Source organism: Haemaphysalis longicornis, unplaced genomic scaffold, assembly GCF_048455015.1.
Source record: "Haemaphysalis longicornis isolate Haplotype H1 unplaced genomic scaffold, Haemaphysalis longicornis Haplotype H1 scaffold_9, whole genome shotgun sequence".
Lineage (NCBI taxonomy): Eukaryota > Metazoa > Arthropoda > Arachnida > Ixodida > Ixodidae > Haemaphysalis > Haemaphysalis longicornis.
Genome location: NW_027526460.1, coordinates 133,135,462 through 133,161,019, shown reverse-complemented (window position 1 = coordinate 133,161,019; position 25,558 = coordinate 133,135,462). Strand labels below are relative to the sequence as shown.

At 46.8% G+C, this 25,558-nt stretch overlaps 1 protein-coding gene across 1 annotated transcript in view; it reads right to left on the bottom strand.

The window, feature by feature from the left end:
- The window catches only part of LOC144153445 (complement receptor type 2-like), a gene marked incomplete at its 5' end in the record, with an annotated part of 118,627 nt that extends 95,993 nt beyond the window's left edge, over window positions 1-22,634 (bottom strand). Inside the window, 2 exon segments of the mRNA XM_077685091.1 lie at window positions 16,518-16,694; window positions 22,602-22,634. Coding sequence (XP_077541217.1) covers window positions 16,518-16,694; window positions 22,602-22,634 — 210 coding nt within the window.
- Between the last annotated feature and the right edge of the window lie 2,924 nt (window positions 22,635-25,558).

The following is a 25,558-nucleotide window of genomic DNA, read 5'->3' as shown; positions in this document are numbered from 1 at the left end:
GAAAACAGCAGTGAGCGTTGCGCAATCGCGTCCTCTTCTCGTTCGCCGACATGTCAACTAGGCAGTCCGCCACCTTGTGACCATGGCTGTCACACAAGGGACACGCTGGTATTATTACGGACTCAGACTTCGCGGCCAAGGCTGACGCTGAGGGGACGGGTGCCTCCGGTTGCGCTGGAGAGATCAAGTCGGCGTTTTGGACGGACCGACGACCTGTGTTGGAGGGAGGCTGTCCTTGTCTTCCTTCCTCGCGAATTTCGATTTGAATTCTTAGGAATTCCATTAGCTCTTTCACCTGGCCAGCTCCTTGTTGCCGCGTCGCGGATTCGTCCGTTAGCCCCTTGTCCGTCTCCTTAACCCTCTGCCGGTACATAGAAGTCAGGTCATCCGGCAGGCATCGGAGGAGCACACGGTTCAGGATTGCGGCGTACTGCTCTCGCGGAACTCCCAAGGCTTCGAGGGCGCTGACACGGAATTGCACCTTGTCGTACATTTCGCGGAGCCTCTCGATGTCCATTGAGCTTCTGATCGGCTTCGTTGCCATGAGTTGTTCAATGTGCTCGTTGATGAGCAAGTCTCGTCGGCCGAACCGCTGAACTAAGGTCTTCACCGCGAGGTCGTAGTTCGCGTCAGCAAGCCGGATTCCCTCAATGGCTCGTTTGGCGTCGCCGATCAAGTATGTCAATAAGTACTTGAACTTCTCAATCTTCGGCAGCTCGACATTTTCGTGGATCGTCACATTAAAATGATCCCAAAACGCTTGCCAGTCGTGCAGATTTCCCGAAAACGCTGGGATCTGGAGCTTGGGAAGCATAACCGTCCGATGACGTGAAGCATGCGTGTGCCCGCCTGACGCACCCGTGGGAGCAGTAACTGGAGCGGCTGTCCCTCCGCTGGCGCTGGAATCGGTCGCACTGGGCGCTTGCTGGGCGTTTCGTAGGAGGAAGCGTGCTTGAGATACGGCGTAGGATATCTTGTGGGTATACTCTGCCGCTCCTTCGAGCTCCTGCTCCAGCCCGTCGTCATCCGTGGCATCGGCGCTTTTCTCGTTGAGAGCGGTGAGGTCAGGCTCTCGCTGTACGATGTACTCGACGTGGGAGCTCAGGGTTGCCGAGTCGGGAGACGGCTGCTGCAGCAGGTCATTCAGCTGGTTGAGCGCTCGCGTGACCCCGCTCCTGACGACGCCACGAGCCTTCCGAAGGCGGTCGATGGACGAAGCCATGCGGATGATGCTCCGAAGGGCGATTTCCCGGGTTGATCGGCACCAAAGATGTCGCGGAAGCTACCGCGAGTCACGGCCCAGAGCCCTAGACGGAGCGATCCGTGCTTCTTTATTTTCTGTCCTCGAACCACTACCGATGACGATGGTGGCGCGTTCTCACGCCCGCTTCGTCCTTCTTTTCTACAGTCACCTTAAGTAGGTATGCTTGGCTTGATAAGCGTAAGCAGGGGACGCTGAGCGCTCGTCGTGAGGCCAGGAAACAGGAGGGCTGAGGATTTTCTTGGTTTCATTAACTGCTCGGCGGACACACGAAAAACTTCGATTTCCTAAACAGCTTCGCTATTGATTAATACTGGCTTGCAGAGTAGCCATGTATGTTGCCTCTTTGCGCCTGCACTGCATGCATCAAGTGGTTTCCACACGCAGCGACGACGACAAGCGACGCAAAAACCGTAACTGAATGGGTACCACTGGTACAACGAACGGATAGTGTGGGCGACAGCGGCAAGCCGCATAGACAGGTCACGTGGACCCTCGCTGGCTTTCTGCCGGCCAGAAGCAGTCCATGAGCAGGCGGCAGCGATGATACAGTGAACGGTGGCGACGAGCGCCTACGACGGAGAACTTTTTTCGCTTGTTGCTCTCGCCCACACAATCTAGCTGTTTGTTGAGTAACGTTGAGTGGCTACTCCCCGTATTCCATGTGGTCACACTCCCATCCTGAGAAACTCCCCGCTAACGCTAGCACACGCGCTAAGTGCTAATCACGTTGGTATTTAGACGTCGTTGTGATAGCCATGGAATGCCAGAAGATAACACGACGAAAATGAAAAAGCTGCCGAAAACAGAACTAAAACAAACACTTCAGAGCCCCCAAGTCCAATCCATAGCTATTCGCACAAGTCACATGCTGCCAATCTGATTCTCCGGATACCCACAATTCCCATGGCAGCGTGCGATTGCAGAGATAGTTTCCAGTCTAGATAATACTGCGAAAGTCAACTATATATATCGAGTAGCATCGGGTTAGAAAATATACGATAACCGGTGGGGAAGCGGCCATTAATCAATAGCAATTACGCTCGAAGGACGACAAAAAATTCAAAATTAAAACTTACAAGTTACTTATTGGAACAGATTCCGTGCAATGCTGAATGAATCGTAAGAGATATCTACTGATTTTACGTCCTTCGTTCAGGCAGACCGGTCTGCCCTAAACATTTCACAGGCAGAGGTTGCCTGCTTTGGAAGACACACCGACGCTCAACGGTCACCTTGCTTTTTTAATTAAAAGGGCTGAGGACCTGACATGCAATTACCGAAAAACTGGCAAAAGACAGTGCGACCTGATAAGACTGCGCAAGTAGTTCAAAATTATTCGAAATTATCACAAGCAGCTTGCATATGACAACTGGCGGGAACTCTGCAACTATATGGAGAAGATAATGGCCTCCCCCGACTTTTGTGCATGTACAGAAGCATGGCTAGGAAGGAAAAGAAACGATCGCCGCTTCTCGCCACTCTAGTGCTTAGTGCCCATGCGGACCACGTAGAAAAAGCATAATTACAACCTTCGTGCCAGCTGCTACTTCTCATTCTCGTGATTATTTACACTAAGTTACGGTAAATAAGCCGAACCCTTCTCTGGACACTGATTTCACCCTGCGGAACTCCTGGCTGCAATACGGCAAAAAAAAAACGGGTCCAGGCCATCACGGCATTACATGGCAGCATATCCACAACCCGAATGGACCTGAACTTGAACGTCTGCTCAATTGAATAACCGGTTCCGGGAAATCGGGAAAATCCCGAAAACTTTCAACTATACTTTGATCAATCTGATCCCCAAGCCTGGCAAAGACCCCACAGAAGTAGCTAAGCTGCTAACGACCACTCATTGAGGCAGCGAAAGGGTCAGTTCGCATCCTTCGCCTCCTCCTCTGCATAAATGGCTGTCCCACGGGTTGGTTGTCACAATTAAGAGCAAAATGAAAACAGATGACCGAATTTATTATTCGTTTGTCCAATAAATGCGGCGGAGCTAATCAAGGGGCGTGCCTCTCCATGGCTCGAGTCGTCGCAATTGGTACAGTGACATCTGATGACCCCATTTGTGACCTCGCTAAGACATACCTTAACACTCTTTGTGCTCTACATAAAGCCACCGTGAAAGCAATTACTGGCCTTGAAAAATTCACAACCGAATTGACGCCCTCGAGCGTGGTGTCCCCATCCCTCCGATAGACACTATTATGCAAGGTACGCAATGTTAGGCTGACGCGAAACGCAGCCTCACAAGGCAGGGCTTTGAACTTATGGCACTGGACGCGCAGAAGCACCCCCCGGAAATCCTTCTACCGACTGCGTTGGTATCTTCGACGTTCATAGACAATGGCCTGGGTTACATTTCCAGAGCATTACAACAAACCAAGTGTTATGCCAGAAAACGGCACATTCGGCCACTACAGAACACCAAACTCAATGGGGAGTGTACAATTTTAAAGTTGATAGCATTACGCCGACTCCTCTTGCACTTCATGGATATTTCCTGAACAAACATCACTAAGTGGCAGCTTCGCACTCAAATATGACAATTCCACTTTCCTGGGCAGGTGAACTGTACCCTTGAAATAACACCCTCTGTCATCTATGCTATGATCTTGATACCCAGCCTCCTGGATACGGGCGTAACCTCACGGATTCGTTTGAGGCTGTACCAAAACTTCGGAAGGCTTTCTCCTGTAACGCAATAGTAAACTCCATTTCGAGGCATACTGAACTCTTCAAAGGAAAGGGTGTACAGTGCCCCATCGAGTGGACGCCGGGCAATGGGGACGCAGACAGGAAATCTGGTTGGCCACGATGTTGCGCAGGAGGCTAGGGCGCCGGGGGATTATATGCCCTCAGGAGTGTCCCCCCGATACAACGGGGCAGCCACCAAGCCATCATCATCATCATCATCAGAGAGTACAATCAATTTTTTTCCGACGAACTCCTCGTTGTCCATTGCACCGGGCTCTTCTCTCTCCTGCTCCGACTTAAGAAAGCAAGGCAACAGGAATACTGCATGGCCTCCTCGGCAGGTTACCTTTTAGTCACACAGCACAGGCACTCGTCACACAGCAGCCGCGGCGGACAGCGCGTTTTTCGCTCGTCCTAAGCGCAATCTACTGTTTTTGCAGAATTCTCTGTTTCTGACCACTGCGACTACCATCTGCGCACAAGCCGGGCCAAGCAAACGTAGATCGACGACTGGACGACTAGCGACAGCTCAGCGACACCGGACCGGGGCTCGCCTGGGTGACGTGTCGGCGATGGACCACGCTTAAAAAGGCTGAACGCACCGAGATCCAGCGCACTCGTCACACAGCAGCCGCGGCGGACAGCGCGTTTTTCGCTCGTCCTAAGCGCAATCTACTGTTTTTGCAGGTTAGTAACTTTCTGCCCTGTAGTTGGCAATTGTGTGTCTACGTCCGCTGCTGCTGCTGTGCCGGGTGTTTAACATGGACAATTGCTTGGCGTGTCATGCGAATGTTCCCGATGATGGCAAGTTTGTTCAGTGTACCTTCTGTCGGTATTCCTATCATCTTGGCAAGTGCTCTGGCGTAACGCCAGCCAGTTTTCGTAGTAAGGGCGACTCCCTTAGGTCTTCGTGGGCTTGCTCAACGTGCGAGGCAGCGCGTAAAAAGAGTGGCATGGCTACTGAACCTGGAGCGTCTCTTGCGGATAGTACCGATAGAAAACTGCAAGAGTTGAACGATAAGTTTGCGCTGCTCCTCCCCCTTGTCACCAAGGTCGACGTATTGTCGGAGGTGATTAAGAAAGTTAATGACATCGAAAAAGCCGTCATTCATGTGTCTGATCAGTATGATACAATTCTAGTATGATACAAGAAAAGGGTTGATCGTATCGAATCGGGCTCCTCATCTCAGGTCAGACAAATGAGAATCCAGCTCAACGAGCTTGAGCAATACAGTCGTCGACATAACATTGAGGTTCGGGGAATTGTTGAAGAACAGCATGAAAATCTTCTGGAAAAAATGAACGATTTGGCATGTAAACTGGAACTACCGGAGCTTGCACAATCCGAACTTGACGCCCTGCATCGCTTACCGTCTCGTCCTGGCAAAGAACCTGTGGTCATTGCCCGTTTCGTTTTAATCGCTTTGAAGGAAAGCTGGATAAAAAAGCGCTCTGCTCTGAAGATAGCCGCCCCGTTAATACAGATAATGGACAACCTTACGCCCATGAACAAGCACCTTCTGTGGCTCGCAACAAACAAAGGGACAGAGATGGGTTATCGGTTTGTCTGGCAGAAAAACGGTCGAGTGATGGCACGAACGTTCGATGGTGATAACGCCATTCACATTCGTGACGAAACTGACCTAGACAAAATGACGTAAGAAGCTTCCTGCAGGCTTTCATGCCGCCTAAAACTTGTCATGGCCACCGTTAAACAGTACCAGCATTATGACGCTGACTCTTTTTCTTCTGTCACGTCAAATAGTTCTAATCTCTTTTCCTTTTATCACTTGAATGCTCGTAGCCTAAAAACCAAAGAAGACGAGTTAAATATTTTCCTGTCCTCAATAAAACATGACTTCGATGTTCTAGCATTCAGTGAAACATGGTTTTCGAACTGTGGTGAGGCTGTTCAACTTGAAGGGTACAAGTTCTGAGTCATTATTCAGGAAAGACAAACGGGGCGGAGGCGTCGCTCTCTACATTAAGAACACATTTGTTTATGATGTAATTCCAGAATACACTACTGTGAATCCTAACTTTGAATCACTGTTTATGAAAACCAGCCAATTTGTCGTTGGCGTTATCTACAGACCTCCCTCGGTATTCCTTGAAGAATTTTATCGCTTCTTCGAAGTAATGTTGGAAGGCTTATCAGCGTTAAAAAACGTGTTGTGATATTAGGTGACTTCAACATTAATCTTCTGCTTTTGTCCAATTCTACTAGTCAATTCACTGAAATGGCGCTTTCTTATGGTTTTTCAAACGTTATTAAGGCACCTACCCGTATTACAGAACATAGCGAAACATTAATTGATCTATGTTTAACCAATCTAAGTGAAAGTCAAACAAAATCAGGAACAATAACAAGCGATTTGATTGATCACCTATCCATATTTTGTTTCATTCCGAAAACCTCGCCCTTCGTTGCCAAATCGATAAACGCATGTTTACCGATTGGTGTAATGGAGAACTCCAACATTCAGTATTTCCGTCACTTGGTTGGAAAAAATGTTAACTGGTCGTAACTATCATCCGAAAGCGATCCAAATCAATTGTACAATGTATTTCTGGAGAAGGTAATAGAACTTTACGACCGTGCATTCCCGAGAAAAACAATTAAAGTAAATAAGAGAGCGAAAAAGCCTTGGATAACTGGAGAGCTGTTAAGAAGAATCAAAGAACGTAATCTACTGTTTCATAAGTTTATTATGTCTAGGGATGTTGAAATCTTCAAAAAATATTAAAAAATCTACATAAACTAGGATCTGACATAAAGAAGTCGCGCATTAATTACTACACCAACAAATTTTCTGATATCATGTATTATCCGAAAAAACATGGCGTATGCTTAAGAATTTATTGGGTAAATCGCGAACCGTTTTACCGGATGCAATGACAGTTTCTGGGAGAACCCTTAGAGGCAAAGCTCTTTCAGATGAATTTAATTGGCATTTTCTGCTTTCTGGAGCCCCACAAATACAGAGCACTGGAGGTTTTGAAGATTATGTTTCTTGCAACCTTTCTAATTCGCTGTTCCTTTATCCTGCTTCTCCCGAAGAAATTGTGACGTTAATTAAGAATATTAAAACAAATTCGTGTGGTTTTGACGACATTAGCGCAAAGCCAATTAAAGCTGTGTCTGACCTGCTTGCTGGCGTACTATGTCATATAACCAATTTAGTTCTCTCCACTGGTATTTTTCCTGATAAAAGGAAGATTGCAAAAGTGTGTGTTTTGTATGAAGGAGGCAGCGTTGACTGCTTCAGCAATTACCGGCCGATATCTATTCTACCACTATTCTCAAAAATAGTGGAAAAAGTAATTAATGTGCGATTACCAAATCATTGAAACAAACATGCATTGATATCTCCACATCAATATGGATTTCAAAAGGGCAAATCCACAGAAAATTCATTACCTAATGCTAAAGATAAAATAGCAACAAACCTAGAAAACCGTCTTTACACTCTGGGTATGTTTTTAGATTTTAGCAAAGCATTTGATTCCCTTAAGCACGACATACTTTTCGCAAAATTACCTCACTATGGCATACAAGGCATCTCTCTTGATCTGATACAAAACTTCTTAACAGGCCGTTCTCAATATGTTTTTATTAACAATGAAAAATCTGACTTAAATAAAATTTTATTCGGTGTACCACAAGGATCTATTTTAGGTCCGGTTTTATTTTTACTCTATGTTAATGATATAACAGCTATTGTTGGTACCCAAGACATTGTTCTGTATGCCGATGATACAACGGTGTTTTTTTCAGCGGATGATATACCGTCTCTTATAAGTACAGCTAACCTGTGGCTTCAAAACTTGTCAAACTGGCTCTATGCGAACCAGCTTCAACTGAATACCAATAAAACAAAATATATTCTGTTTTCCTCTATTAACAAACCGGTTTACATTAACGACAATGTGACCTTTCGTACACAGGTAGTCGAACGCGTTCCTGAACATAAATTCCTCGGTGTGCAATTTCACGAAAACCTCAAATGGACATCCCATGTAAATAATGTACGGCATAAGATCGCATATTCGATAAGTTTATTGAACAAGCTTCGTTCACTGCTACCTGAGCATCTAAGACGCCAACTTTACTTCAATACAATCAAATCGCGCATAGACTACTGTCTATTAGTATGGGGCAACTCATCGAAATACAACATTGACAGTCTTCACATCATGCAGAAAAAAGGAATCCGATTCATCTCAAACCTAGCTTGGTATGAACATACGTCTCCTTATTTCAGGCAGCTTCGGATCCTTCCAATTCACTACCTGTATAAATTACGACTCTCAGAAATTGTGTTCTCTGAAATAAAACGTGACCGTGATTTATTCTTCTCAATTTATGTCGATGCTGAATGTCGCTATAATTTAAGGCATAATAGTTTTAAAACACCGCGAACGAGAACTAAATATGGCGAACAAATTTTATCTTGGCAGATTCCTAATCTTCTCAACCAGCACCCGAATGTAATCGACGTTATAGATAAATCCCCATCCATGCGTGTACTTAGAAAACAAACCATTTATATTTAGTATCTAAGCTGTTTTCACTTTTATTATATTGTATAATTTGAACGGCAATGATGTTGCTGTGTGTCGTGTGCAGCTGCCCTACCGGGCCCAGTCAGGCGATCACGTCGTCACACAGCTGCAGCAGCTGTGTGACGTTGTGATGTATCGCCTTTCGCCCACGGGCCGCTGCATTGTGCTTCACTGTTGTTGTTGTCGAACAAATTGAATTGAATTGAATAAAAAAAATGCTGGCAGGCAACCAAGAGCGGCTCCAGAAATAGAATAAGCGTTGTGTTTACGGGTCCAGCACAAAGACCTTCGACCCACGGCTGAAGTCAAGCGTCTGCCGGAAAAATATCTTCGACAGCATCCCTCCGGACAACGGTCTAACCGCTTATTCATCGGGCTTTCGGACTCCCGGCAGAAAAGCAGGTACGATTGAGCGTGCCGCTGCCCTTTCCGCGAGTACTGAAAGTTTCGTACTGCTCGGGTGCGATGTAAGAAAGCCGGCTCGGAAGGATTACAGCTTGCCGGAAAACGGCAATGTGTGGGCGGCTCGCCGCCGATTTGCTTTTTATTTAAATTACTTCCATTTAGTCTGGGGTACTACTACCGAAACAATCTAACAATACTATTGAATGTACAAAAAAGAGTCCTCAAAATAAGTGCAAAGAAGCCACATACAGAGCCTACCGCGAAACTATTTACGAAGTTCAAAATTATAAGGTTAAATGACATCAATGAATATCGGCTAGCCAGGGAGTTAAAAGAAAAATCGCTTATTAACTCAAATAGCTGATTCGCATAATAATAATTTGTCTTGCCAAACTACAAAAGCAGAGAAATGGAAGGTTCCGAAATCTCGGACAAACTATTCACGGCAGATGCTTGAAAATAACCTGTCACGTTTGCTGAATCGGTTTGATAGCCACGGAATAGAGCTTACACCGCTAAGCACTGCTTATTTAAATGATTTAATCACAGCCCAACACGAAGGTGCTTTTATTGCTGCTTGCTGTTATTGCATTTGGATATCGAGCTGTCTTGCACTTCTTTATTCTGGAGGAACTCCTATGTAGTATTCGCATGGTTTAAAATTTTTGTATTTCTTTTCAATATTGTGTAACCTGAAGAAGACATGCGCCTGTATGTTTTGCCGATTCGTGAATAAGTGAATTATGATTTGTTGCATTTATCTCGTAAAATTGTGAAATATAATCATGTAAACTTGTTCAGTGCTTGTATTTGTGAATTTTTCGCCTGCATTTACTGTACTTGTGGTCAGTTGTAGCTGTGTAAATGTTGTCTTGATCATTGTTCTCGCGTACTTTTGAATACTTTCTGAAATCGTCTATGCGGGCTATATGTATTTGTTTGTCACAGGCGTTTGTCATTGCTCTTGGTTGCCAAGCAATCCTCAAGCCGTCGCAGAAGCGCTTTTATCTTGGCCACCTCCCACTTTCTGTCGAAAACAAAAAATTAAAGCCGTTCCACTCAATGTGAAAGCTGTCGGAAGTGCAGAGCAGTGGTTCGCCATAATGGGCTGTAGCGCCGTTATCGGCTTACTGCTACCACCCCATGCGATTCAAATTTCCCACCTGCGCAGTGCTCGCGCGCCCCCTGCCTGAAACTGCGCCAGCGGAAGTTCAGTTCTTTTTGTGCTTTTCTGCCCGCACGTGCCGGCGTTGCACGGCCACATTTTGAGTTTACTATCGTAAATTTAATGTTTGGGGAGTTGGTGGTAGTGAATGCGTTGTATGAGCAGCTTCTTGACGTAGTTTGAATAAGTCAAGGATATAAGGCACGTTCGTAACCTTCCGTTCTGTGTCGGCTTTGTGGCTCAGTTGGTAGAGTACCGTGCACCTTGCGTTCCGCCGGCAGAGTCGTAGGATCGAAACCTGGCGCCGGCAAGTATTATTTTTTTATATAGTGTAGGGGGAGCGATGCGGACGCGGACTACGGACGCCAACGCGGGTGACATCGTGAGTTACTGAAATGCTCTGCATTTAAAACAGAAAGACTCAATCTATGCGGCTGTCCGACACGAAGCGAAAGGATCTTCACGTAGAGACAAGCCACGGAGACACGGAGGCAGCAGGCGATATCCCCTCTCCCGCGCCTCTGATACTCACCGAGTGCTGCTAGTGCTGACCTCATAAACTCGGAAAGAGGGCTCTGCGTGTCTGCACTATGTTTGGGCCGTGGTGGTGGTGGTGGTGGTGAAACATTTATTCTTAAAACCGGGAGAAGCCCTCAGTTCAGGGCCCCTGCCGCAGCTTTGGTCCTGCGTGCCCGGTCCCTCAACTGCCGCTGCTCCTCAGGGTCAGAAATGCACAACGTGGCCTCCCATTGCTCGAGGGTGTCGATGCGAATAATGGGGGCTGCTGGTGTGTTCTGGCAAGCCCATGTGGTGTGGTACATTGTTGGATGTCGTCGGCAGTGTGGACACGCTGCTGGATATATTGTGGGGTGTATGATATGCAGGAAGCTCAGGTGGGGCTATGTGTTTGTAGTTTCGCCCGGCTACAGCCTCCCCTCGGCTGAGCTTCTGGTGCGGGGGCGCGTAGGCGCATCTGGCAACGTGGTGGTGTATCAGAAGTGCACGGTACTGCTTCCGGATAGGACATGGGTCACGGAGCGACTGCTGCGGTGCCCGGAGTACGCATGCTCGGGCTATAGCGCGTGCTCGCTCGTTTTCGTCGAGCCCTGGGTGACCTGGCGTCAATAATTAGTACAATAAGGTGTGCACAGAACCAATAGGCCAGCCGCCTAACCATTACGGCTACTGTGTATAAAAGCCTGCCTCTCGGTGGATAGTTCGCGTTTCTCTTTCAGCAATGAACCTACGTTGTCGCTTTGTCGATTGACGTTGTAACCTTGCCTGTAAGGATGTTGTTCCTGTATTGCTTCGGCTCACCTCTCGCCATGAAGTAAACCAGTTAATTTTGCCTTCGGTTTCTTGTCGTCTTCGCCAAGGGAGCAACTTTTGCTGGCCCCTCTTCACGATGGCACCACGCATGACTGAGAATGACCAAGGTTCGAAGACACCTTCCCATGCTTAGCAGCGCATACTCTTAAAGTGTATGTTGGCTGACACCCGTCCTATCACACACTGTATTTTTAAAAGCTGCCCCTATAAGAGTTACGGGACTTCTTGCCATTTCATAAAAACAACCAGCTTGTGATAAAGGTGATGTTTACCCAAGCAGTCCATGCAATAGTAAGCGCTCGTAAGTGCGGAAAATCAATCCTAAGTGCTCAAAAAACGCACAAAATTACCACAGAAATTTCTCGGGCAATTTCTACAGTAGCTAATGACTTTCGTTGTTTTAATAGCACTTTGTTTAATGTAATTAATGTGGAAGCATCCGCGCTAAATTGAAATAAATTGAAAGGAAAATATGCCGGTGATGTGTGGAGCGCCGTGTTTCAAATCTGCTGTTGATGTAGACAGTTTGCCTCCCATTGCCCCGCACACCCCATAGATATAATTTGCAGAACAAGTATCGCATCCCAGGGAGAGCGTTCATTCTGTGCACGATAAGGCGATGTGCCTGCAGTAGGTCGGGTGTAGTGGTGCGTATTTGTCATCTTTTAAAAACGATAGCCTTTCCTGGGCTTCCTAGTCGCGAAACTTTTGGTCTGTCTTTCTCTCTTTGGATTTAGTTGTGCAGCCAAAGTTAAGAGAATGCTTCAGTGGGATGTTTCTGGCACCACAGAAATCGAACCTGGTACGAACAGTGAAATGGAGCGAGAGCGTGTTGTCTTACCGACTGAGCTGCGAGCCCTCGCGGGGACGGGGGACACAGACCGTGCACTCACCGAGCACATCCAAGGCGTTTGCCCTTTGCGTAATCGTTGAATGCCACGTGATAGCGTCACGCGTCCTGTCGCACCGCTGTGTGCTCCGCTTACGGCCCGTGTAGTGCCCCGTGCGCGCCCCTCGCATGCGCTAGGATTTATATAAATAAATGAAGCTCATGCCAATTCATAGCATTGTATTTAGCCCCGTCTCTACCGCTGATTTCGCCGCCTGCGTCTACAGCAGCAGAGCCGGAGGAGAAGTGAGATCGTCTAACACCCGGTTTCTTCTTCTTTTAATTTTGTAAAAAAGAGTTCCCACTCATGTTCTTCACCCATACTACCAACTAACCACCGTTAACGAATCATGCATTGATTTCACCTTAGCAAAGAATATATCTTTGAAATAATAAAGGCTGCGCTTAAGTGCATTTCACTTGTATCTGGTTTCGCTCGCCCTAGAACCACGTGTGTGAATTCAAGTGACCTCGCATGGGTAATCGTTGTGGGTGTCGTTTGCAGCTTCATTTTCCACGCTTTCACGGGGTGGATTGGCGGTATTTTTTTCGCTGTCGTAAAATAAGAAAGTTGCTCCTTATTTCCCAACATTGCTGATGAAAACGTCAATAAGCGACGTATTTGAGGAACAGCGTCACTACGTAACTGTTTTTCGAAGTGCTCTTCTTATTAAAAATAGATGTGTGCTTGATTTTCGTGAAAGAGAAAAAATCACGCAGCGAAGAAACTTTTATCACAAAAAAATACCAAGGTGGCGCTCAAGCCTCGCGCTCGTGGCTACAGCGCTAAGTTTCAACGTCCCGATAGATTACTTGCCAGCACCTCCACGAACCTCTAATGGGTGGACCGAGGCAGAAGTGGAACAGCGTTAGAGGTAGATGGATGACACAAGAGGGGTAGTTACGTGGCACGGACCGTGGAAGAGTTGCTTCAAGCTATTCCTAACATCCTTGCTGCACTACCTGGTGCAGCGCTCATGCAAATTTAATTCCGGTTCTTTAAATTTGGCGGGTTGTTGCAACAAGACAGCATACGTTAACTGAATTGGTCAAGAAATGACGCGTCCATCGCACTCCCAATATCCTACGGATAGCGCACGGACTAGCCATATGCTCAAATGGGCCATATATTTTAGCAATGATGCCATATACTAAGTGACTCTTTCAGCTGTCAATAAAAATGGTTAAATTTTCAGAGCAGTGGGGTTGTAACGGCCGGAATGCTGCAAAATCTGAGACAAGCACAGAACTCTTCGACCACCACAGGTAGATGACTTCAACTTAATAAATACAGACCTAGTAAATAGGTTGTGGCCTTTTACCTAAAACCGCGTCTGTCACACATGTAATCAATATTACGAGAGACGTTTGAGCATCGTAATAACGCAAGTAGCAATTATTTACCATGCAAAGCATGTTCTGGCTAATACTTAGGCTATAGTCTTTCTATGTTTCACTGAACTAATGAACTAGGAATTACGCTGGAGTGTTCTTTCTCGCCCAGTCCTTGGACTGCCTCACTTTAGCTGACCATCCTCATTCACAGAGTGTAAGTGCACTGAGCTTTTTGGCGCAATCGATCTTTGCGCCTTGTCCGAGTTACATAATCCTTGATAGCATCAGCGCATGGCTCGTGCCATGTCTGAACCACTGAGGAAAGTGTGGGCGAAATATGCTGTTGTCGTACCTTCTGATAATAATATTAAAGCGCCGTTGTGAGGCTGAAAAACGTTCAGATATTTCAAAACACACATTTCGCTCTCAGGTCGACAAGAGCAAAAAAGTATGGCGATGCCCACAGTGCCACTAACAGAAAGGTGTTGGCTGGTTCGAAAGAAACTAGGGATGTAGTCTCCTCGTTACTAAGTATCCTGAGTGAGGAACCGGTTCGCCACATAGGAAAGCTAAAAGCAACACGAAAAAAATTGGGACGCGCTGAAGTTCTTCAACGGGTATACGGCCGCGCATCGATCACTCCTGTATCAGCAGCGACGATACGACATATGGAGGCCACGTTATAGTTCAGCGCAGCGGGCACTCAGGCATGCAGCGGGCAAGGCCGGCGATGTCAGGTTAATCACGACGCATTCGCACGACAACAGCCCCCTTCCCACTTTAACTCGTTTGACGTTGGACGCCGTAAAACACTGCCTTGAAGTTTGCGCCAATTACACAACTTACGGTTTGCTGCATGAGACGAAGCAGCGAGGTAGTCGGAGGCCGACGCACGCAAGCAGCGCGTCAAGGTGTGGACACAGTACATTCCGTACCACTAGGCTGGCATTGCCGTCACAAAATGTAGACTGCCACATCTTGCGCCGGCTGCCGCGGGGAAGAGCCGCCTGTTCGCAGTTATAAATGATGTAAAGTATGCGAGTTAGGCGACCCCTGCACAACAACACAATCCGAACTGAAAATATGAGTGCGTCCTGGGCCGGTCCCCATTTTTATATTGTTGAAGCTCATTTCCCCAAGATATCGTCCTTGGAAAAAGCTCTGTACAAGTTTGTGCCGATTCGTGCTTTTAAATGCACCATGCAGACACGATACGCGTGTTTTTGGAAAGATTTGGTGTTTCATACTGCAACCAGCGCTTGTCCGGAAAAAACGATGCGTTACTCCCTGAGAAACTAATAGATTTGGTTCAAGAGGACTGTGATTTGGGCGAGTTGGTGAATGTTCATGATTGACAATCCAGCGCGCCGTTCCAGCGGCACAAAAAAGAACTCTCGTTCTTTTTTGTGCCGTGTTTTCGCGCGCTGGATTGTCAATCATGAATAATAGATTTGGATTAAAACTTCGATTATCTCGCCAAATTCTTTGTTCGTGACGTCTGCTCTGACATAAAAAGGGCAGGTCTTCAAGCGAACGTATGTGCGCTGTTTACTCTGCAGAGCTACGTGGAATGCCTTTATCACCATTAGTCCTCCTAGATGGCACCACTATACGGCGCAGAACCGCTGTCTGCCTTTGCTTTGTTTCGGACTGTAATTGTAGCTGACTTTTTTTATTTCACGGTAGGTAGTAATCGTTTCGTAAAACTTGGACTATGGTCGACAAACAGGGTCAGGTAAGGAATGTCGCTTACACCAATAGGCCTGGTTCATGTGAGGCAACCCCAGAACGCCAGATCGCGGTGAAGCTATAACGAGCATAGTGCGCGGAGTATCAACAACAGTACGCGCTGGTACATGTTTACATGTACGTTCGTAACTTCCATTGTTTACCCCACCATTCGTACTCCTTTAAAATGAATATGCATTATATGTAAGCAGAGATATCTTGTTTTACAAGCTTACAAGCCCTGCGTATCCGAGTTTACTTTTGCCGTTCTCACCCAATCACACAGCCCTGAATATATTGTTCATGTGTAGAAAATGAGTTACTAGGTCGCATGGCCAATCCATTTTTTTATAAATATATAGCTTATCTGAGCAAAGTTTACGTAAAAGCTGGGTGAGTACGATTCTAACGACGCTGTCTTTCTAATAAACCAAACTTCTGTTTTGTTCACGGTTCATTTAGATTGACACGGGGTAGTTTTGTTTAGTGTGCCGTGTGGTGTTCAACTGATTGTATGCCCGTACCGCCAATCCTGCCTAACTTTTATTTGTGATAAATACTTCAACCGGTGCAACCAACGATGGTATGCATGCGCAAGTAGCACGGGGTAGCCCCTCAGTCCAATACTTGGGGGCAAGGCTAAGAAGACGTGGTAAATAGATCTTAACACTTTTACAGCTGTTTGTATAAAACAAATAACAGACTACCGCAATGTCCACACTACCCAAGCATCCACATATATAATGCATAATGGTCGTACTACGCTACTTGTTGCACAACATTCTACAAGGTGTATAAAAACCACTCTTCTGAATACTGCTTAGACCTGAGTTTTAATATGAGTTCTCCATTGTTAGAGAGAAATTGTACTCCGCCTGGGTACCTCAATTTTCGTCTGGGTGCCTAGATGATTTCTGTTGGCTATTGTCATATGGACCATTTTTAAATGTCGAAACTGATGCTTTGTGACCTGGCATTAGCCATAAACCGGTAATGATATCTGAGTGTAACTTCTAGTCTGCTCTGAATCTCTGATGTGTGACCTGGGGATGAATTTGGACCACCGGAGAATTTCAACGAGTGTCGAAAACTTTCAAATGCTTTATTCCCAGACGGCTAAAAAGAGTTCTGCCTACCTTTGCAAACGGGCACAGGTCCGCTCCAAGTGCCGTTAGGGAGGCAGGTAGCGTTCGTCACTCCGGAGAGAGCGTAATGGTCGGCGGCACAGAAGAACTGGACTTCATTTCCAGGGTTACAGCAGTCGCCGTTGTAGCTGCCCTTTAGAATCTTCGGCTCCTGGCATTCTTGAAGAACTACGAAAAAAGGGAAAATACATCTTCGCATCTTATTGTTCCTCGGTTTTGTTTTTTAGCACCTGGCTTTAGTAAACGTTCAAAACACGATTTTAATAGAAACTACATGTGCGAAAGCGGTGGTTTGTCTGTGTCGCCTCATGTAACCTCGCAAATAGAGCCCGAACTGTTTGCGAGTTGCGCATCGAGTAACAAGCTTAGCGTTCTCTAACACGTAAACGTAGCTGAGTTCTAAGATGATTAGTTATGTGAATGATTCGCGCGCCCATTCATATGATGTCGTAGAGTATGTTCGTGCGAAACTCTTAAGGTTATGGTTCGCAAGGATATTGCACACAGGGGCACGTGCAGCTGTAGCATTCAGGTATCACTCGCCCAGACCTCACAGCCTGCTCAAAACACACGCTATCGCATAAACTGCGTGGTGTTCGAGAAAAAAAATAAACCTTCTATTTCCTAAACCCTCCTCTTTCTAAACATCAGCGAGCACATGGAACCTTCCTTTTATTACTAACCACAACGGTGGGGAGGTGGAATGCGATAGGGCAGAATCTTCTGGCGCATCAATTACGAGTGTTTAAGGTAGCACAGGAACTGTTGGCAAAAGTGAATAATATGGTCTACCTCGTGCTAGTTAAAAGTGCTGGTCAAAATCGCGCAAAAGAAACTAAACGCAGAACAAGTGTGAGGTGCGCTACATTCTGAATTCAGGAAGAATTCTGAAGTGCTTATTTTTTAATTTCCTCTGCCACTACAAATCCGGTGGGCAACCCGTGCTTTTATTTGGGTTGTGACACATATGGCAGAAACTAGAAAGGAAACTTATATTTGCCGACGGGGCCAGGGAAATTAAAATGGTAGGGGTCACGTTTTGAGAGCAGGCAACAGCAGTGCGGATTAGGAACCAAACTGGGGTGGAGGACATCTACTTTAAAGTGAGCAATATAAATTTGTCATACGTATGTGCACTAACAGGTGGACCATCGCTTTGAAGGTGCGGCTCCCAATGGGCTTTTAACGAAATTCTGGCACACCAAGGACTCAATAGAGGGATCATTTACGAAATTTCGAGAGAAAAGAATAGACTCGGCTAGCTCACAATAGGCGTGGTTAGAAATGTTTGGGAGCTGCATTCCTCTTTGAGTGGACACAGCCCGGCTAATGGTGTAGACCTTAAAGGAGCCATGAAGAGAAAATGCAAGTTGGTTTTATTCGAAAGATTTCGTGTTTTATAGTGCCCCCAGCGCTTGTCCGGATACAAACGGTGCTTTATTCACTGAGAAATTAAACAATTTAGTTTAAAATTTTGATTTTCCCGCTCAATCCTGCGTTTTCGTGGTCCCAAGTGACATCACGGGAACCGACCGCTCTGCAGCCTAGAGTACCTTCATTCACGCATCCGCCGTACAGGGTAGAGACACGTAACGCTGGCGCCGCCATGTTCAGTTGCTCGCTCGCCGTCGAAGCAAGTCATTGTGTCAAAACCGCGCTAAAATTATCGCCGCAACGCGGTTTACTGAAGAAGTTTGAATCATATTGTCTGTTTCGCGTTGCTAGGTCTCGTGGGAAACGAAAAGAATAACGCGTTGAGCCCGTTGGCCCAATTGCGGCGGCACGGGACCGTTCAAAGGTTGTCTCCACCCTGTACAGCGGTGTTGATTTGTTCCCGCGTTTCTTTACGTTCCGTAACCTAGATGGCGCCACCATACCGTGGCAAGCGTTTGGTTTGTTTTTGCCCGCATTTAAACCTGGCTTGTTTTTGTTCTGGGAGAAAATATTCGTTCCCTGAAACAGTGCTCGCTCGACAAATGGGGTCACGTAAGACACCGTTGCTTGCGTCAATCGGCCAGTGTCGTCTGAGACAACCCCAAGCCCCGTAGTGCTGTGCAGCTAAACCAAGCATGCTGTGCGCAGTACGAACAGCAGAACGCATCAGTACTTCTATGTTTACATGTGCTTTCGTAACTTCCACTGTTTGTCCCATCATTCTTATTGCTTTGTAAAGAATGTGCCCTAAATTTAAGCGCAAATCGCTCGTTCGTCTAGTTTGTAAGCTCTACCTAATTTGCGTCTGCTTCTTCCAGCCTCCGCCAATCGCAGAGCTTAGCCCATGTGACATCACAGGTTCTGTTGCGGGAAATGAGCTGGTGGGTCGCATGACCATTCCCGTTTTTCCTAATTATGTAGCTTATTTGAGCGAAGTTTACGTTAAAAGTGGTGTCAGTATGATTCTAACGACACAATCTTTTGAATGAACCAAACTTGTGTTTTCTCTTCATGGCTCCTTTAAAGAAAGGGGGCTTTATTTGCCGCTCCTCCCTGCTTTTGGAGCGGTGGTGCTGTGGTAATCTTGGTTGAGCCGCGGCTCGGTTTCAAAGCACCACCTGATGGCGCTAGCCTCCGAGTTGCTCGTCTTCTATGCCGAGCCAGCGTCTTATACTCCGTTTCATACATCATGTGCAACGCTGTCAAAGCTAGCGCTCTTGTTTGCGCGGTGTGCTTCCACGACCAAAAATAGTGGGTTGCTTGCGGTGAGCCAGAAACAATGAATGCTTCGCCGGCAACCTTACAGCATAGATATTTACCATCAGCTTGACAAAAAACGCTCGTGTTTCCGGGTAAACGATCGAAATATGCGAGTTTGTATTTTATGTTTGTCGCCTTCGTATCGGGTTTTCGCTCTCCGCGCAACCTTGAACGCCGTTTTTTGTTTAATCTTTGAGGCAGCGTTGAAAAAACGGCGTCCAGCTCTCGGACTTCGACCACGTCTCCTGTACGCATTTTTTCGAGGGTTTGCACATCAAAGTTGTCAAAGAACGCCAAGCAAGTAATTGCACATGGGCACGCCCCTACTAGAATGCGTTTCCCGGCGAAATCTGTGCAGGAAATACTGAGTGTTGTGAGCGAGGACACCTGAGTATGTCCCCGTACCGTGGCGAAATTGAAGGCGGAGTGTCTGCGTGGGAATTTGGTGTCTCTAAAGAGAAGACCTCGCGACGTGACGATATCAAGCACGCGAAATGTCAAGCACGACAGCTTCACAGTCCATGCCATCCGTCTGAAAGTGCAAAGCATGTACGCCAAGAGGGAGATCCCGACACAGGACAGTGTGCGAAACGAAGACGACGACTTGCCGAACTTCACGAAAACCACCTTGTGGAGCTTAATGACGGACATGGGCTTCACCTATGATAAGAGATTACGGAATCTTGGCATCATTGTCTGGCGCTGCCGGCACCTGCGGGCGATCAAGGAATTCTGAAGACAGGGCAGTGGGGAATTGTTGATGAACTTCCCAGGAATGTGTGATCTGTGAGTGGCGGCTTTGTTGACGAGGGTCAACTGGCAGAGCTGGAGCGTAAACACCTTTCTGTCCAGCCCGCTCGCGCTGCTTTATGCTGAGCCGATTCCCCGAGAAGGCTATGTTACCGAGACAAAGTAAACTGTGTTTCCTCGTCATGTGGGGTTTGTTTGTGGGGTTTAACGTCACCAAGTGACACGTGCTATGAAAGACACTACATTGCTGTCTTATTCGGTCGTGAGGCGTATACAGCCGGCAGAGTCACATAAGTTCAGCAAGAACTGGATGGAAGAAAGGAGCGAAAGGAAGAAGTCGGCACCCACCACGGAATCGACCAGAGGTGCTCTCCCACAAATAAAGTTTGTTTTATAAACCTCGAAAGTCAGCCTCCTCTTGCAATATTTGTGTATGACACACAATCCGTGTTGCCCCTTTATGCGTTTATGTATGGCAACAAATCTTCAACTGATGAGCTAGTACTGTTTTTTGTCATAGCATTAACCTATACCATAGACATTTCCTTAACACAGAAAAACAGGCCATATCATGGTTTCGTACGTAAAAACAATTGACCTTCATGATTCTCTCGCCAATAAGAGCCTAGCTTAGAGAGCTCTCTTTTAAATGAAAAAGAAAAAAATACAACTCTTTCTTCCGGGGCGAGACATTTTAGTAAAGCAATAAATCACGCACAACAATTCACAAAACTGTTGCACATATTAAGAACTGGAAAGGGGCTAATAACAAATCTAAAATATGTATTTTGCGTTTATGTGCCAGAAATCAGTATTGCAAGGTACAGAAATCTGCTTTCTGGCCTTTCCCATGAATAATAAATGATGTTTTGCTCGCTCCAAGTGCTTCGGGCTACTCCACAGTTAAGTGCCAAAGCCGGTTACAAACTGTTTCGGTAAAAACTGAACCCGTTGCTCTTTTGGTGGCCCGATATAATCAATAACATGGTGAGTGTTTTAAGATAGACCCTGATAGAAGTGGATCATCAGGGCAACGGCGAAAACGAAAGTTGAAAGTAAGCACCTGTTGGTAATTCACCCTGGTTGGAGAAACTGTGCTAACTAATCAGTCAATTAACGTGTTTTTCTTACACAAAGTTCCCGCTAGAATCAACGAGGTAAACTGACAATGCTGCAGAATCGCGACAAAATCGCCATTGCTGGTCAAACATCGGTGCGAGCTTGTTTCGGCTCGCACAAATGAGCACGGTATGCATTCAATGAACCCATACGTGCAGTTAATTTCCACATGCGCGTAGTGTTTAAGTTACTGGGAACGAAATAAGATTTAGAATTGAACTCGCAGACTATGTGATAAAAAAAAGAAACGTCGGAACGCGGTTTCGAAGCCATGTACTTCAAGATTCAGCGTCTTTTCTCCAGAGCGACGCGTTAGACCACACGGCTACAAACTTTTTTTTTCTTTATTGCCGGTCTTCGACATAACGCAAGTCATTCAACACACCACATACAACAGGCACACACAAAAAGCTGCCAGTCGTGACTCCGACTTGGCTTTGTCATTTGTTCATTACTTATTAGCAGTCAGTGTTTCAACTAATTCCAACCACTGAGGAGCTGGCTGTAGCGTTCTTTGCCCCTCAACAAATTGTGAAACGCTTTCCCGCAGCAACTGCCGCGCCGGTCGAGCGTCCGCGTCGCTATGGAGCCAGGCCATGAGCGCAAGCCAGATGCTATGGAGGCCCAAAAGAATCACTAAGTCGTAGGGGACCCCTTCTTCATTGTCTGTGCATAGATACTGGATACCATGTCAATTAGGTGGAAAGTCTTTGTGTAGTGTTCGTTGCATCACATCCCAAAAGTGTACCGCCATCCAACAGTGTATGAAAACGTGCTCTATGTTCTCTGGTTGTTTGCAAATTATGCAGTCTGTACCCCATGTTGTCTCTAATCCCTTTTCCTTTAACCATGTTTTCACTGTTAGTGTCCCTGAATGAAGTTTCAAGAAAAAAGACTTCACCCCCGACGGCACAGGCATCCTCTTCACTCTCTTGAGTACGTCCTGCCCTGGCCCAAACACGGCTACAAAACAGCACGGAGTGATGCACCTTCTTTCTTTGCCGACTACTTGTCTAGCCTTCACAGCATTGCACTTGATGTATGAAATGGAGTAGATACCCTCCCAAAATGAACTCGCAGTCTACGCGGTTCTTGCTATCAGACCGACAGGCTGAGCTCATTCTAACTTGGAGAGGGGCGTAGGGGGGCGACGCGCGATGCTTGGGGAGTGTGGAGACGTGGACGTAGCTTTGGCCATCCTGTACAACTCTCTGGCAGCAACGCAAACGTCCAATTTAATACTTTCCGCTTACTCGTCGTTCAGTGCGCACCGCGGGCGGTGATTTCTAGCTGACTACATACACGACAAGGCCACGCCGAAGATTTTCTTAGAAAAGAGAGAGACAGCGAGAAAGAGAGCGCGTAATGTGAACTTCTAAGGTCAGACATGCGGGCTCCAGGGTTTGCTACGCCAAATGGGGTTTACTACAGTGTTCTGGCAGTAGTGGGTGGCGACCAAAAACATCGAAAGTGAGATACAAGAAAAGCTGAGAAGGAAAGTTTGAACAATACCCAAATTTGAAGACGGAACTGGTGAGGTCAACGCTGAAAAAAAAAACGTTGAATCAGAGAAAATGACCACGTTGGATAAAGACTATGAAATTTTTAGGTGGGTCTCATATTTCTCCTGTGCATTGTATTCTCAGTTTTTACGATCTTTCGGCGATGCTTGCTATTTTTGAAAAAAGCTTAGTAGGAGTTAGTGGCACAGTCAACAAATTCGTTCAGATGTGTTATCATAAAAAACAGTTGTGGCACTAATGGTACCGAATTGCACCGCTGAAAAAGGGAAATACAGCAGAGCGGTTGGATAAACAAATATAAACGCACTTGAAAACAAGCGTGATCAGGTCAGTCTCAGTTGATGGCATTTTTTTGTTTAAGCATTGGTAGACAGTGGAGCAATTGTTGCTATTATGCATGCTTATTTATGTATTCGCCTTCGCAAAGCAAAAATTCAGAACAAATTCCATCGTTGCACAGCCGCACAAGACTTCCATCCGATCGTACAGAAACTGTACACTTCGCGTTGCAGTTCAGTTGACGAACATTATCACGATATCCTATGTCTGGTGCTCTCTCCATGCGTGTACACAACGGCGGAATGTGCCGTGACTGATGCAGCCCTTATAATGAATATATCACTCGTTGTACAGCGTCCGGGTCGTTCTAAGAGTTTAGAGCCGCTCTACCTATTGTGTTGCCTGTAGTTCTCATAGGTGCAACGTGTCAATGCGCCTTGCCTCTTGTTGAGAAGCTCAATAAAAACGACTATAGTGTGCCCTTCCAGTGAATTCCATCCCACTTAGGTGTGCGAGTTAACGAAGGTGCTGATAATTTGGCCCGAAGAGCTTTTTCACATACTCGATCGCTGAGAGTAATACCAGACCATACACGCATTATAAGTCAGGCGATTACTGATCATTTTAGGTCCTTTCAGAGCCCACAGTACCAACAAGCTTGGGTTACTTAGAGTGAAAAGAACACTGGCGTCGCTACTGCACCTCACCCCGGCAAATGTAACGCATCATCAACCCTGCTTCATAAAATGTATATAAAATATTCGCGTCTGTGTTCAACGTGCGGTGGGTTAGGTGGGATCAGACATTTTTTCATGGACTGCCCAGTGCATGCGATGTAGCGCTCACCTTTAAAGGGGCCCTGAAAGGCATTTTGAGCACACTAAATGAAGTAGCGCAATCGTTAGATTGGGTCGTCAAGGTCATCTGGGCCAAGTATTACTCTTTTACGCGCAGCGGAAAGCTCACACTTTTGTTGCAAAGTTTCTCGCTTTTTTCTCACCCTTTCCTTCGTGTTTTTGGACGCCGCCATCTTCACATGTCTACATCATCGATTCCCAGATGTTCGTCATGAGCTAGACATCCTGCTATTGGGCGGCTTTTTCACGCACTTCCGGCAAAGAGATGAGTCGTCTGCTCAGCAGCGACTCGCCGGCTGATCTGCCAGCGTAGTGCCGGAGTGCTTGGACATTTTACGACAAACGAAACAAGTGTAAACAAACGCTTAACCGTTCGTATTGAATTCAACACGGCCATAACACGACATGGATATTCTCTCACCGGAGTACGTTCCATAAAGAAAGCGTTGAAGCCCCGTGGCACTTCTTTCGTGCAATCGCAGAGAACGCCCTGAGCCGAATGCCCGGGTTTGACGGATACGTTTTTTTCCACTTCAAAACAATCCAGAGATGCGTTTCGAACGAACACAACGTCACAACATGCGTTGCAAGTCTGAACCACGATTGAGAGACGATGGGTTGCCTCCTCCTGCCCGTCGTAAATTCGCCACTCACCTCGCGCGCGGTTTGCGGGGACGAACAGCAAGTCACTTAACTCTGGCGCGCAAGCCGAGATGGCTTTTAGCCACGCACACTGCACATACCCCATGCGAGGTTGAGTCGTACGTCGCTCGAGAAAGATAATCCAGACCATGGGAAGCACTATCCACCCGCAGAAGCACAACGTCGCATTTCATCGCGAAACAAAGGCGTCCACAACACACACACCATCGCCTCCTGTAATGCCAAACGCATCTCACACTTCCTAATGAGAGTGAGTGGTACGTCTGCAGTGCCCACATGTCGCGAGGTGGGGCCCCGAGCTGAACCGGGATCACGCAACCGTAACTGACCTCTGGGGCGGTTTGTGCCTTGTTGCCAAGGCAACCGATGTTTGAGATCGTCAAAGAAAGGTGCTCGCTCCAGAGCCGCGCCGGAGCATGTTTTGCCAACGTTGCCGCTCTCCACCACGCGTCGCCCCAAGCTGAACTGGTCACATGATTGAAGCGTTTTGTGCACGGGTTCTGTATCGGTTTAAAATGTCTTTTTCACATGTCGCCGGCAGGAATTACGACCACCGCAAAATAAGACCCGGCACCAGCGGGGCCACATCTGATACGGCGCTTTTTGGATAAACAGTGCGCGGTGCATGAAAGGGACCGAGCGCAAGATCCTCCCCAGCGGCTGCGAGTTCGCCGCCGATTAAAAGTCACGTGCTGCACTGCAGCAACGCACACCGCGAAAGGGCGAGGCCAGGCCACCGCACACATGCGGCCAGATTTTTCGTTCGCTTATCCATCCTTGATCGGAGTGCGGAATTCATGGTGTCAACAAAACTTGCCCGTAGCAGACGGCAGTCGGAGGAGCGTAATGCGGAAGTACGTCACCGCTGACTAGCGCAGCATCATGGGAGGGAGTGCTCGCGCGCCGTCAACAGTTGAAAAGAGGAGGAAACGCGGCGCGACGATAATGCGCGGTTTTTGATTTACGATTTCTCAGCTAATACTCATCGCTTTAACAAAATTCTTGCGGGAGGAGATTGCTAATACATTGTCTTATTTGGTTACATGTACATCCATGCATCGGCGAAAGGTATTTCAGGACCCCTTTAAATAGCTTCAATGTAGAGGTGCCCCGCATTCCTTTTTCAACGACAAAACATACCAAAAAA